The sequence below is a fragment of the Barbus barbus genome, assembly GCF_936440315.1.
Source record: "Barbus barbus genome assembly, chromosome: 24".
NCBI lineage: Eukaryota > Metazoa > Chordata > Actinopteri > Cypriniformes > Cyprinidae > Barbus > Barbus barbus.
The window spans coordinates 19,174,364-19,188,325 of record NC_136752.1 but is presented as its reverse complement, the minus strand read 5'-3'; the positions used below and the strand labels follow the sequence as shown (position 1 = coordinate 19,188,325).

The 13,962-nt window shown below is 37.1% G+C and overlaps 1 protein-coding gene across 1 annotated transcript in view; it reads left to right on the top strand.

Annotated features, from left to right (window-relative positions):
• Window positions 1-13,962, top strand: part of LOC306843743 (fibronectin type III domain-containing protein 1-like) — a 35,228-nt gene that overhangs the window by 3,684 nt on the left and 17,582 nt on the right. The window contains exons 2-13 of the mRNA XM_079375391.1: window positions 499-693; window positions 795-881; window positions 3,264-3,323; window positions 7,675-7,884; window positions 8,072-8,170; window positions 8,269-8,389; window positions 8,958-9,145; window positions 9,817-9,924; window positions 10,510-10,698; window positions 10,791-13,040; window positions 13,142-13,257; window positions 13,786-13,897. Coding sequence (XP_079231517.1) covers window positions 499-693; window positions 795-881; window positions 3,264-3,323; window positions 7,675-7,884; window positions 8,072-8,170; window positions 8,269-8,389; window positions 8,958-9,145; window positions 9,817-9,924; window positions 10,510-10,698; window positions 10,791-13,040; window positions 13,142-13,257; window positions 13,786-13,897 — 3,735 coding nt within the window. The remainder of the gene's footprint in view (window positions 1-498; window positions 694-794; window positions 882-3,263; window positions 3,324-7,674; window positions 7,885-8,071; window positions 8,171-8,268; window positions 8,390-8,957; window positions 9,146-9,816; window positions 9,925-10,509; window positions 10,699-10,790; window positions 13,041-13,141; window positions 13,258-13,785; window positions 13,898-13,962) is intronic.

The window sequence follows — 13,962 nt, the reverse complement described above, 5'->3', positions numbered from 1 at the left end:
AGTTTGATTAACTGAGGGTTACAGCCCTAATTGCTCTTGTTCAAGCTGTAAGAAAGTTAACTTATACAACAGATCTACATTACACACTACAGCTCTCACTAAGCGAGCAGTCATGCTAAGTTTACAATTTAGTGTAATTTTCCCTTGATATATGGCCCTCTGCAATTCTTAATTCCGATGGGTCAATCACATAATCACATGCACTCAGCGGTCAAATGTTTATGCATAATGACCGCTAAACAGTGACCATTGTTCTAGGACAATTTCCTGCATAGCTGTTTAATACATGGAGTAATGTGTACTAGTCTGTCGGGCATTAACCTTTCAAGCTTATAAAAGACCATGACAATGACCCTCAATACCCCTTACTTAGTCTAATAGTTGCTTATAAGATAGTTAATTGTTGCTTTGCTGACCTTAGCAACTGCAATCTTACTAAAACAAATTCACCAGACTGTACTTGCAGTGTGATTGACAGACAGCTGTGCTATCTCCCAGGTTCTAAGCCACTGCCGCCACGTAATGTGAAGCTGACCTCGGTGGATAAGGGGTTAAAAGTCACATGGGATCCCCCCAGTGAGCTGGATGGACGGCCTGTTGATAACTATAGCATCGGCTACGGGAAGTCAATGAAGTCACTGCGCTTCATGACTGTCGACAAGGACAGACGGTCAGAGTTACTAGAGGACGTAGGTAAGAGTGTATTAATTCATTCTTTAAATGAAAAGCTAGAGACTCGCGTTGAGTACTTGAGCACTATGTCAGGCTCTCATGTGCATGTTGTGTTGTTTTAGAGCCTGGAGTCCTGCATTTTCTCAAGATGAGTGCAGAGAATAAGGATGGGATGAGTAAACCTGTCTACAGGGCAGAGACTCCAGGAGGTGTGTGCTTGCATGTGTGTGTAGATAGAGATCTGCATGTTTCTCTATGACACTCTGTTCCCTTCACTGTTGTACATTGGTGCATGGATAGATAAAGTACAGTATGCATATAAAACACACAAGCATGCTTTTAAACACATACATGCATGCTTTTAAATTTCGCCAAAACGTTTGTCATCATTTACTCACACTTATGTCATTCCAAACCTGTAGGCATTTCTTTGATTTTACAGAACACATTTGAAAAATGTCTCAGTTTTTTGTCCATGCAATAAAAGTCAATGAGGTCAAATGTTGTTTGGACCTCAGACTTCTTTTGTTTTCTGCAGAAGTCCTACAGGTTTGGAACAAGACAAGAGTGAGTACAGGACACCAAACGTTTTACTTTTAGGACAATTATCCCTTTAAGTATAACAAAACAGGAATCCCTCAGTGTTGTATATGTACAGTGGCCCCTAAAAACATTTAAGTTGCACATAAAAATATACAACTTTAATTAGAATATCAAATATTAAACTGTTCATAAACTATGGAGATCTACTACCGCTCAAATGTATGGGGTCAGTAAGATTGTTTAAGGTTGCATTTATTTGATTAAAAAATACTGTAAAGACATTAATATTGTGAAATATTTTTACAATTTTAAATAAATATTTTGTATTTTTATATATTTTACAATGTAATTTATTCCGTGATGACAAAGCTGAATTTTCAGCAGCCATTACTCCATTCGTCAGTGTCACATGATCCTTCAATAATTATTCAAATACTATATGCTTACTTAGCGCTCATCAATCTTGAAAACAGTTAACAGTACTTAATATTTTTGTAAATATTTTTTTTTCTTTATCTATGCTTTTGCAAAAAAAAAAATCAGGATTTTTTGATGAATATAAAGTTCAAAAGAACAGCCTTTATTTGAAATAGAAATCTTTTGCAACATTATAAATATCTTTACTGTCACTTGATCAATGTGGAATAAAAGTATTAATTTCTTTCAAATCAAAATCTTACTGACCCAAGCAGTATGAACAGTGGTGTATATATAAATTAATTATATATTTCTAATTTAAAACATTTGAAAATAGATAGAATACAGCACAACAAAATTTCTTTCACTTATTTTTAACAGTGTAGACATAATTTTACTGGTCACTATATACACTCTCAGAAAAAAAAGTACTAAAGCAATCACTGGGGCGGTACCCTTTCAAGAACTGCACATTTGTGCCTATTTACTCCTAAAGAGTGCATACAAAAGGTACATATTACCTGAAATGTACATTTTAGTACCTAAATAGTACCTTTCGGAAAAAAATACCGCCCCAGTGACAGTTTTTGTACCTTTTTTTCTGAGAGCGTTCCATGGATGTCATTAAATGTCTAAAATTACACTTTTATTAACCTCAATAATTTAGACTTGTCAGACTCTAACACCCATTATTATGTGGTTTTTACAAGGAAAGTAGTTATAACTTTAATCACAATATTAAGCCAGACTGGATGGCTAACACATACTCATGTGTAGACTGCAGGGTGTGGGGATATATGGTCGTTTCTGTTTTTCAAATAACTGGCATCAATTGCTATTGAATTCCCCAAAGATAAAGCATTTATGTGGCCAGTCCTTGTTTTTGTATCCAACCCAGAGCTTGAGTCAAGAGCCTTAAGCCTTGTGTTATGGTAGCCAATCACTCGTCCAACGCACTCCACATACATTTTTTCACATAAAGTTTTTTTCAGTACGTCCATGTCCCTCTCCAACCAACAGGATCTGGGCATATTGCTGAACATCCCACAGCATTTATCCCAAAACATCTGCCATAATAGAAAAGCACATTAATAATCCTGCAAACATATCATAAATGTTCTTGGCTGAGTATGTTTTTAAGCAGTTGTAAACATATCTGGTGTACAGCTCCTTGTTTTAAGGATAGCTGGTTGTTTGATTACAATATGTGCTAAACGTTTTTATTTTTATTTTTATTTTACACATAATATAATTCAGCATTTGTTGAGTAATTCAGTCATAAAAGCATCTATAAAAAAGAAATTGCTGTAAATAGTTGATAAGGTCACATATGTTTTACTTCTTTATTATAAGCAGTTTTTTTTTTGATAAGGATGAACAATAAATCAAACTAAATTAAAAATAAAATACTAAAAACTAAAATCAATTGAATTTAGGCATAACAACATTATATTGTAAAGCATGAAAAGTTAAGTTTTATTTTCTAAAAATTATGTTTTAAAATATCAATTTATTAAATGTTTTAAAATTATGAGTGTTTTATGCAAAGATTAAAATTGGCCAATAAGTGTTATGGTACCAATATATTGTCAGTCCTTATGTGTAACCACAGTGCTCTTTTTTTCCTGCAGGGGGAGAGTGGGTGAAACTGGATGGTTTTGCCGTTGAGCCTTTCAACAGATCCTCTCCAGGTAGGCCCAATACTTTCCCAGCCTATGATTGATGCACAACAATTTTATGAGGAGTATTGCCAAATAGCTTCAAGATAAACATAAAAGAGTTATGAGAAAAACGTTAAGAGAACACAATTTTATGTCAAACCCAACCTTCTTGGAATGCTAGTTTTCCTTCAAACTACTTCAAGTTCTTAAAAAATATAGTTGTTTCTGTACATTAATGGCAAATGACAGATTTCAGACTTGCAGGCTTATGGAAAACATCTGTTGTTACTCCCTTGAGAAGGTTTAAAGTTCGGACATGTGTTTGGATGCCAGAGACCTCCGATACCCCAAGTTTATGGAAAGACAGTGGCAGTTTGTCAGCTGTGAATTTGTTAAATCAAAGCTTTTATTTCTCTTCTTTATGAATCCACTGAGCCCACTTGAAGCCAAACTCTGTACATGCAAGCCCTCCGAAAAGAAGAAGAAATCCCAGATTTAAACCAAACGAAGAGTGTGTTAGTTTCTCAAGAGTAAAAGAGATGAAAACCCATAAAATGGAGAATTCCACAGATTGAATTACGGGATCAATGGTCCCAGCATACACTGCAAAAAAATATTTTTTGAAGTTGTAAATAAAACAGATTATTCAGTTTTTCTACAAAATGTCTTGTTTAATTCAATGTGTTACTTGCCGTTTCTTTGTAATTATTTGTGAAATTTACTAGCAGTTTCTGAAAAATAATTAGTAAGTAAATCCTACACCAACTGCAGCTCTTACATAGACTACATAGATTTTGTTGCAAACTTAAAATAGACAATACAGCTGAATGTTTGGTTTGGTAATGTATAAAAATATTTGGACACAGAAATACTGATTGTGGTCACTTCCTTAACATCTCCAGAAATGGCATTTCATTATTATTTTATTCCCTTGGTTTTCCCATATAATGTTATCCAGTCCATGTTTGCTCTTTGCTATTGCTATTGTCATGATGTTACCATAGTGTTGCTCTATTTTTTCTCTGGGTTTGCCGCTGGGTTAACAAAATACATATGCTTTATGTAATTTTGCTGGTAACCGTGATGTGGCAAGAATGTGGCAGGAAAAGCTAAATTTTGTTTCACAGCCACCATTGTTGTGCTATCATCACTTTATCATCATTTTGGCAGTGGAAATCAGTGGGACTGACCTTTAAGAGCAGGTCCACAAGTAGCCCAGCTGAGTCCACACATGGACATGGTAACTCTGGTCTGGTCCCTGCAACCTGGTGCTTGTTATCGCATCCAAAACCTCCCACAGAGAGAGAATCCATGGAGATCATTTGTACAATCAGTGAACAAATCAGACCTGAGGGGTGGGAAAAGAGAACGATGTGGCATCATGGATCCAAGACATGAACTTGGAAGATTGACACTGTAAAAACAACGAGAAAGGGAAAGAGTTAGAGAGGGGTGAGCTACTATGTTTCACCCCTGTTTCAAAGCCAGTGATATGTGAGCATGCCTCAGCTGTGTTGGCTGGACTCTCTGAATGGGAAGTGGGAATTAGTGTCTGTTTGTGTGTACAAAGGAAAAGGAGTTGCCGTTACTTTCATTTCAGTTCATTATGAGACCTGACACTTCTTATTAACTTAAGTGTTAATAATTCTGGTTAAGCATTGAGTAAGTGGTACCAGAGCAATCATAGGACAGTCTTTAAGCGTGCACGCAAGGCATGCGTTTAGCCAAAACCCTCACAAAAAGGTTGAGCTATAAAGGATATGAAGCGCTTTATAGAGGTTATAAAGGATTGACTCATTCGTCTCCTTTTCTCCCTTTTATTTTCATTCTTCAATCCTCAAAATGATCTGACATCAGTGATGGGTCCTTTCAAAATACTGCTTCATGAAGTTTTGAAACATTTATTTTAACTGCTTTCAGGTCAGATTTACAATGTAGGTTCATTTTTAATTCATTTCCCCCGGTTTCACAGACAAGGCTTAAGCCTAGTCCCAGACTAAAATGCATGTCTGGGCTATTTCAACTGAAAGAAACTTACACTGAGTGATCTTAAAATATGTCGGATTCATTGTTTTGCCACAAGATGCATACCATGTTTTATCTAAGGCATATTTATAAAACCTACTTAAATGTCCTAATTGAACTATGGCTAAATCCTGGTTTAACCGAAGCCCTGTCTGTGAAACCGGGCCTTAATTATTTATTCACATCCAAAATAAACGTTTTTGTTTATATAATAAATGTGTGTACTGTGAATAATCATTATGCATTTATAAAGACACAAACATACAGTATATATTTTGAACATATTTACATGTATATACATGTATATACCTATATTCATACAATTTAGATTAGATGTAAATATATTTAATATATAAACCTAACATATATTTCTTAAATATATACATGCATGTTTGTGTATTTATATAATAAATAAACACAGTACACACACATATATTATAAACACAAAAACTTTGGATGCAATTAATCGTGATTAATCGTTGCCCAGCACTCATTTTAATAGTTGTGTATAATACAAAAAGAAGAATTATATTTAATTGCTTCTAACTGGCATATAGTTTGCCAAGCCCAGCATTTTACAGAAACGTGATTTTAATGGTATATAATTATTTGTAGATTGCATTTAATATACTAAACTTTCATCATAACATTTTTGTTGCATTTACACAGTTTTGATCAGCAGGTGCTGTTAGCCTGTGGTGTTTGGAGCGCTTCGAAACACTGAATCATTTTGCGAAGTAATTGGTTGAGTTGATTCAAAGTTTTAAAAAGCTTCCCTAGTATGAACAACGCACATTTATATTAAAGCTAGATTGTGCAGTTTTTGCACTACTAGTGTCATCCTCGATCCCCCAACTCAAACATCACAAACACTGCTCTTAAGGGTCTATAAAAGCCAAGGTGTGTCTCAACAGGCAAAAGTAGACTACTTTCACAAAAAGGTCCAAATTATTAGGAATATGTAAAAAAAGCGCAGCATGCCTGTTGAGAAAAAACGCAAGTTCATTGTATCGATTGATTTCTGAACTTTTCAACGCCACACTGGTTGAACTGTCACAATCAACCTTTAAATTCCGCACAGACTCTAATGAGGAAGTGTGACTACAATCGATCATCTGAGAATAATTAAAGAAGCAAAAAAGACAGACGGATGGAGAAAGAGAGGGACTGTTTTTCATTATCCTCTCAGGGATGTACAGCAAACCAGAAGGAGAGAAGGAGAGATGCACGTGAAGCAGTGTGTTGAAGGAAAGAGAGGAGGAAGACTGTCTGACTGTCTCATTCGCCTGCCAAGTCCTGTCAGATGGGGGATTACAGTAAAGCAATAAGAGAGAGGAAGTGAGAGTGCACATGACTGTAAACTGTGTGGCCCTGTAGCTATACTTACTTTAGCAAATCTTCATGTGTCTTTGTTATTTGCCAGTGTTTTTGTTTTATAAGAGATTGCAAACATGAGTCGTCCTCTGTGAAGTATAATGGGATTTAAAAGTATGAGACCACTTGTGAAATTGCTTCTTCATTCTTTTTTTTTCTTTTTTTTATTGAATACAACTTTTTTTTGCTTTACAAATGTTGTGTGCTTTGGTATAAGCAAGGAAATTTGTGACCCTGGACCACAAAACCAGTCATAAGGATCAATTTTTCAAAATTGAGATTTAGACATCATCTGAAAGGTGAATAAATAAGCTTTACATTGATGTATGGTTTGTTAAAATATGGCAATATTTGGCCGAGATACAACTATTTGAAAATCTGGAATCTGAGGGTGCAAAAAAACATCTAAATATTGAGAAGATCGCTTTTAAGTTGTCCAAATGAAGTTCTTAGCAATGCATATTACTAATCAGAAATTAAGTTTTTATATATTTACAGTAGGACATTTACAAAATATCTTCATGGAACATGATTTTTACTTAATATCCTAATGAATTTTGGCATAAAAGAAAAATCTATAATTTTGACCCATACGACTGGTTTTTTGGTCCAGGGTCACATTTGACCTTTTTCTACTAAAGGTGTTAACATTGTCAGCATCAAATTTGTGAATTTCTTCATATTTCGTATATTGCATGATTCAAAATTCTCAAACTTTGTTGCCGTGTTCAAATTCGATTTTGAATCCCAAACTTTCAGACTTTATGGACCCCTCTATGTTTGATAATGTAAAATAAATGTACAGTGTTATCACAATGAAGTCATTTCTATTAAAGTCAAGTCAATTGTGGACAGATCTCTTTCTAAAGCACATTTAAAACAGCAGATGTTGGTCCAAAGTGCTGTACTGCATAAAATTATAATAATAGCAGATTATTAAACTCCAAAGCCTACATTATTTGTTCTGTCTTTCTTTTATTAGGCAGGATGGTATCTATAACTTCATCACAGATTAACCCACGGCCCCCTACTCAGAGGACGGCACTAGGACAGCAGAGGGCCCCTCAGTCATCCTCAGGACCAGAACCCCCTCATCAAGTAGGACGCCTCCCTCTGCGACCCCAAAACAAACACAGAGTGGACCTCAGCCAGCACCAAGCAGACCAGCGCAATGCTAACAAGCACAAACTGGGTAAGCACAAAAGTCTGGATGTTTGAAGGCTAATAGGAATAGTGTTTGAGATATACATAGTGTATGCCTTTAAATCTAGGTTCAAATATTTGTGAATAGACCTCAGATTGCATGTCTTCAGTATGTCCGATAGCAGGTAATGTGTAATGATACGTGGCCGTATCTGGTATCCCCCCTCTGTTCGCAGCATCTGAGTCCGTCTATGTGGTATCACTGCAGGCACCCAGAGCCCAGGGGAGGAGTGCACCCACCACCACGGCCACCATGAATAAAAAAGTAACACCAGGTATATCACGGATCACAGTGGTGCTAACCAGCACTCCATATTCAGTATTTTGACTCACTAAAACCTAATATTTTTTCTTTGTCATCCTTTTCCATCAGAGCCGGAAGTTGTGGATGAAGTAGAGGACATCACAGTTAGAGTATTGTCTCCTCAGTCTGTCGTTATCTCATGGGTTGATCCACTTGTTGAAAAGAAGAAGGAAATACCAGGAGGATCCAGGTAAAAATGAATCATATCATTTTTAAAATGGTGGGCCAATTGGTATGTTATACACTATATACACTACTGTTCAAAAGGTTGGTAAGATAAGTTTCTTATGCTCAACAAGGCTGCATTTATTCGATCAAAAACACAGTAAAAAGAGTAATATTGTGAAGTAATATTACAATTTAAAATGAATGTTTTTTACATTTACATTTAATATGTTTTAAAATTCCTGTGATGGCAAATCTGGATTTTAGCAGCCATTACTTCAGTCTACAGTGTGATCCTACACACTTCACATGATCCTTAAAAATCATTCTAATATGCATATATGATGCTCAATAAACATGTCTTATTATCTGTGCTGCCCAACTTAATGTATTTGTGGAATTGGTTTCATAATCTTTTGAGGAATAGGAAGTTCAAAAGAGCAGCATTATTTGAATCAGAAAACGTCTGTAATGAATAAATTATTAATGCCTTTACTGTGTCTGTTTCCTTGCTGTGAATGACTTTCTGAACAGTGACCCCAAACATTGGAACGATAGTATATATTTCAGCTTTAGAATTAATGTATGTGCAGGTATTACACTGTGAAATACAGAGAGAAAGGAGAATCTGCTCGATGGGAATACAGGGACGCCACTCAGAGACGTCTCATAATTGAAACACTCTCTGCGGACAGCATGTACGAGTTCTCGATTTGTATTTCGCAAGGAGATCAGAAGGGAAAATGGAGTGCATCTGTGTTCCAGAGAACCCCTGAATCAGGTTTGTTTACACTCCCTGATCTCTAACCCAGATGTTTTGCTTAGTTTGCATTGCTGAACAGACAAATCCTGATAGTATTTATTATTATAGATATAATTATCTGCAAACTAAAAAGGTAAATGTGAGATTAAAAAAAAAATATTATTAGTATTAGAACAGAACAGAACAGTGCTCAATATTACTATTCAATAATACTATCAAGATTATGATTTAAAAAATACTAGAAGTTTTATTTTCCGTGAATGTGGTTTAAAACATTTGAAAAGCATGAAGTGAATTTAATTATAATCTTCACTTTTATTGCATGTCTGAATATACACTAGTTAATGAAGCAAAGGATAAACAAAAGGGTGTTAGTATTGTGTTGCACACCCATACAAATGCACAAAAACTCAAAACACTCTTGCCTTAGTTTCTGAAACCATGTAAGCATGTTCTAACTGCCTGTTTCAGAGTAATGCCACTGTTTACTGGCTGTTTGGAATTTTAGTTTGGAGTGATCAGAATGACCTCATTCCCATGGAAAACACAAACTGTCTGTTGTTTCCATCTGAAAAATCTCCAGGCTAAAAAAATATTAAGTTCAAGAGAATACACAGTGCTCCATGTTGTTTGTATAACAATTTGTTTGTCAGTCCTAGTTTTACTTTCTCCCACATTTGTCTATGCAGCTCCTTCTGGCCCTCCAGAAAATTTTCAAGTAAAACCACTTCGAGGAAAAGGTACTGCTGTCACAGCCACCTGGGATCCACCTGAGCAAACAAATGGGCGAATAAGAGGTAAGACCACAGGGTAGCTAGGTTACCAATCCAGTAAGATCCATATTGGCCATAGGAAGAAATATTTGTATTTGTTTATCATGTAGTGCACCCAACATACTCTTGCCTTACTTATAGTTGTATCTTTAGCTGGAATAGGAGAAAGTATTTTAACACTGGTAATATTTTATACAGACATCTGTCAGCTCTTCCTATGACTTTTGGAAAATGCTCTACATAAAGAACAGAAAACGACTTTGGCATTTGGAGAGTAAGACATTACTAATTGTTGACCATATGTCTTCCCTGAAATCACTTATCTGTATGCAGTGCCAAAATATATGGGATTAATAAACCTTCAGCATTACAGTTTATCCAACAGGCATGCAAAGCACCAGTCTGTAAAGCTAAACCAACACAAATGTACTTGTGGAAAACACAAACTGTTCCCTGTTCATGCAGAAGGAACTTTTCCTTTTTAGTATGTTATCCTTGGCCTAGATTTATTGGTTCAATCCTGGGTATTCCCAGTGTTCGTTGGAAAATGTTTAGCTACGCTATCCAAATGAAATTGACCGTACTGATTGATTTGACATCTACTTCCAGAATACATCCTTTCCTATGCTCCTGCTATGAAACCGTTTGGCGCAAAGTCAGTTACATACCGTGGAAGCACCACCTCTGCTACCATAGATGGACTTACGCCAGGTGATCGCTATATCTTCAAAATCCGTGGAGTCAATAGAAAGGGCCAAGGACCTCAGACTAAAGCCATTATTGTTGCAATGCCTGCATGTAAGTATTCCCAACAGATGTTTTCCCCAATAAACTTAAAAAAGCATCTTTACAGAAACTTCTTAAGATTGGTATCTTCATTTTGTCTCTAGCCAGCTCTACTCACTTAAGGAACACAGACAGCCACAAGACAAGTCAAAGTACCTCCAAGACATCTTCAAACAATGAATCAGACAATCAGGAGCCAGATGAGATGGAAGAGTCCGATACTCAGACCACAACTCAAGCGCCACCCACCAATAGACGAGGACGCCCTCTTTCTCAAACAAGGTCCTATCACAGCATCTTCTCCTCTGTGAGGGGTTCAGTCAGAAACGGAGGTTCTAGCTCAAGGTCAAACTTACATTCTTCATCCACTATTGCCAAAGATAGAGAAGGAGATACAAATGAAGGAGATAAGCCAACAGACAGTCCAACAGAAGAGGAAATAAGAGCAAATGAGGCTACTGAGGACACAAAACCAGAGAGCAGTAATAATGCATCACCACAAACAGAGGATCATTCAAAACACTCACATGACACTAAAGAATCAAAACCCAATCAGTCTGAATCTGTCCCTAAAACACCTGAGGACAAACGTCCTTCTTGGACACCGCGCACATCCTCAATTGTTGATATTAGCAGATTAAGAAGGCCTAATTCTCGATCAAGAATACGGAGTGAAGCTTCTTCAAGTTCGTCGCAAAACCAGGAGTCTGTAGCTACAAGAAAGGACCTAACAGCGTTCTCCTATCCTGAGGAAAAGAATTCATACAACAAGATAAGTGTCACTGACAAGACGCCTTCAGTGATCTCACCTCAGGAAACCAGGCCTGAATCAGTGAAAGAATCAGAATCAGAATCATCCTCATCTATCTCTTCTCCAACTTACTCTTCCTCCTCCTCAGCATCAACTTCGTCATCTTCTTCTTCCACGTCATCTTCTTCAGTATCTTCTCCTTCATCCTCCTTACCATCATCATCAGCAGGTACAAGAAGGACTTCTTCCACGTCGGGTCGAGTCACAAGTTCAGGATCTGGTGCCATGTACCCTAATGGAAGAAGAGTTGGAATTTCAACTAGAGCTCAGAGACTTCAAACAGGAAAGCACAAACCTGATTCATCATCATCATCATCATCATCTGCTTCTTCACAATCAACACTGCCAACGGGAACCAGGACAAACAGTCACGATACAACAGAGGAGCATGATACCAACCACAAGAACACGGAGCTAGACGACACAAAGGGTGAACAACCAACTGAAGAAACCAAAAAAACCCATTCTGATACAACTAAAGAGGAACAACCAGAACAAAAAGTAGATTATGATAACAAAGACGAGAAAAGCAATAGTTATGGTTCCACTTCCCATTCTTCTTCAAGGACTAACCCTTTTAAAACAGGAAGAAGTTCACCCCTTTCATTACCAAACCGAAATTCTAGGATAGCTACAGTGAGTCGCAGACAAGACGGGAGAATACCGTGGAGTAGGACTGCCTCATCTATAGGTGCAGGAAGGCCAATTATTAAAGGATTTCCGTCTCGTTCTACTGCTGTGAGCTCTCAAGACACCAGTGATAAAACTTCACCCACAACATACCCTTCAAAGCATGAGGTTAATCCTGTCTCAAATAAACCTAGTGTGCTAAATAAAGACACAAACGCTCCAATAAGTTCCAACAATCCCAGTAATAATGAAGATGTAAAAATTAGCAATGACCATGAAGATGATTATCTTTACGAAGGCAGTAGAGAGACCTTGGGGAGGCAAAGCAAAGATGCCACCTCAACTGCTGCACCTAAAACCACAACAACACCAACAACAACAACAACTGTGAGCGAACCTCACAGACCTACCCACAACTTTGAAAATGAAAGTGTGGATAGGGAACAAAGTAGTACCAGTAGCAGTTCAAAGTCTCTTCCTTCAGTTGCCCAAAGAGTCCCTATTTTGGCTTCTAATGGTCGGGTCCGCTCTCCTGTGGTAGCAAGCCGTCTGAAAGGTTCGCGGTTCCCTAGTAGGGTGTATCCATTACAGCACAGAAGAATGGGCTCGGTTTCCACATCAGGCTCTTCACCATCTTCACCACACTCTTCTTCAGCATCATCATCTGCCTCCTCTCAAAACAGTCCAGCAGAATCACCACTTATCTCAAATCCAAACACAGCTGACAGGAGTAATACTAATGTTAGGCTCACCCCAAGTTCAGTTTCTCGCTCTTCCCATGGGCTGTCTGCTGGTGAAAGCTCTAGTGGGAATATATCTCCTGAATCTCGAAATCCAGTAATGGGATCGAGGCTGCGGTCCATTTCAAAGGAAAACACTCCAGCCAGTGGCTACAAACCTAGTTATGAAAAAGGTAAACAATATGATGTCTGCAAGGATGTGCATGCTGTAAGTACAACAATTTCAGTGTGTGCATAAGTACATTTTTACAAATTTCTCTAATTACATGTTCAGGCAAAAACGGACGGCCAAATCTCACATCTGCAAATGGCAAAGCATCCTCAACATCCGATGAAAATTCGAAACCAAATGGAGTCCGACATATCACAGGTCCTGATGGAACAAAATGGGTGTGTTTATTTGCAATGTTAATGCTAAATTTGTCAGCCCTGAATGTCCCTAAATCCATTAAGATGTTTTATTAATTATATTAGTTTATTTACTACTGGCAAACTTAATTTATACCCTTCGTTTCGTGTTCTAATTTTTAAACTATGACAGTGTACAGTTAACTTTTTACCCATAGCAGGTTTGTAGCACTGACTGTGACCCTCGGGTTTCTTCAACGACTTCCATTTTGTTAAACATAAATGATAGAATGTAATTTAAGATACTGTGATCACAATATCCATATCTATGGTTTCTGTTTTGTCTGCTGTCTGGATACATTGATAAATCAGACAGGACTGCAGTCCAAACAAAATTATCTTTAAAGTAAGCAAAAACAGTGATGTGAACAGTTTTGTCTCTCTAGGCATGGAAACTCTACAGGCAGGGACCTTAGGGACTCTTATTCAAGCAAGACTGTTTGACTGTTGCCTCGTTTTGTTTTGAAAAAAAGCTTCTTCTTCTTTATAAAGTTTCAGTCACTCTTTTAGATAGTAGATCTGGATAAGGGTGTCCTAATGAATGAAAATGGAAGAGTTCTTCAGGATTCAAGAGGAAGACCCAGAAAAGTTGTCATTGGAGAGGATGGCAAGACTATTTTTGGCGAGTGGCTTACAATTTTAACTGACAGTAATAGAAATATATAAAGCGGAAGCCTGTTTTAAACT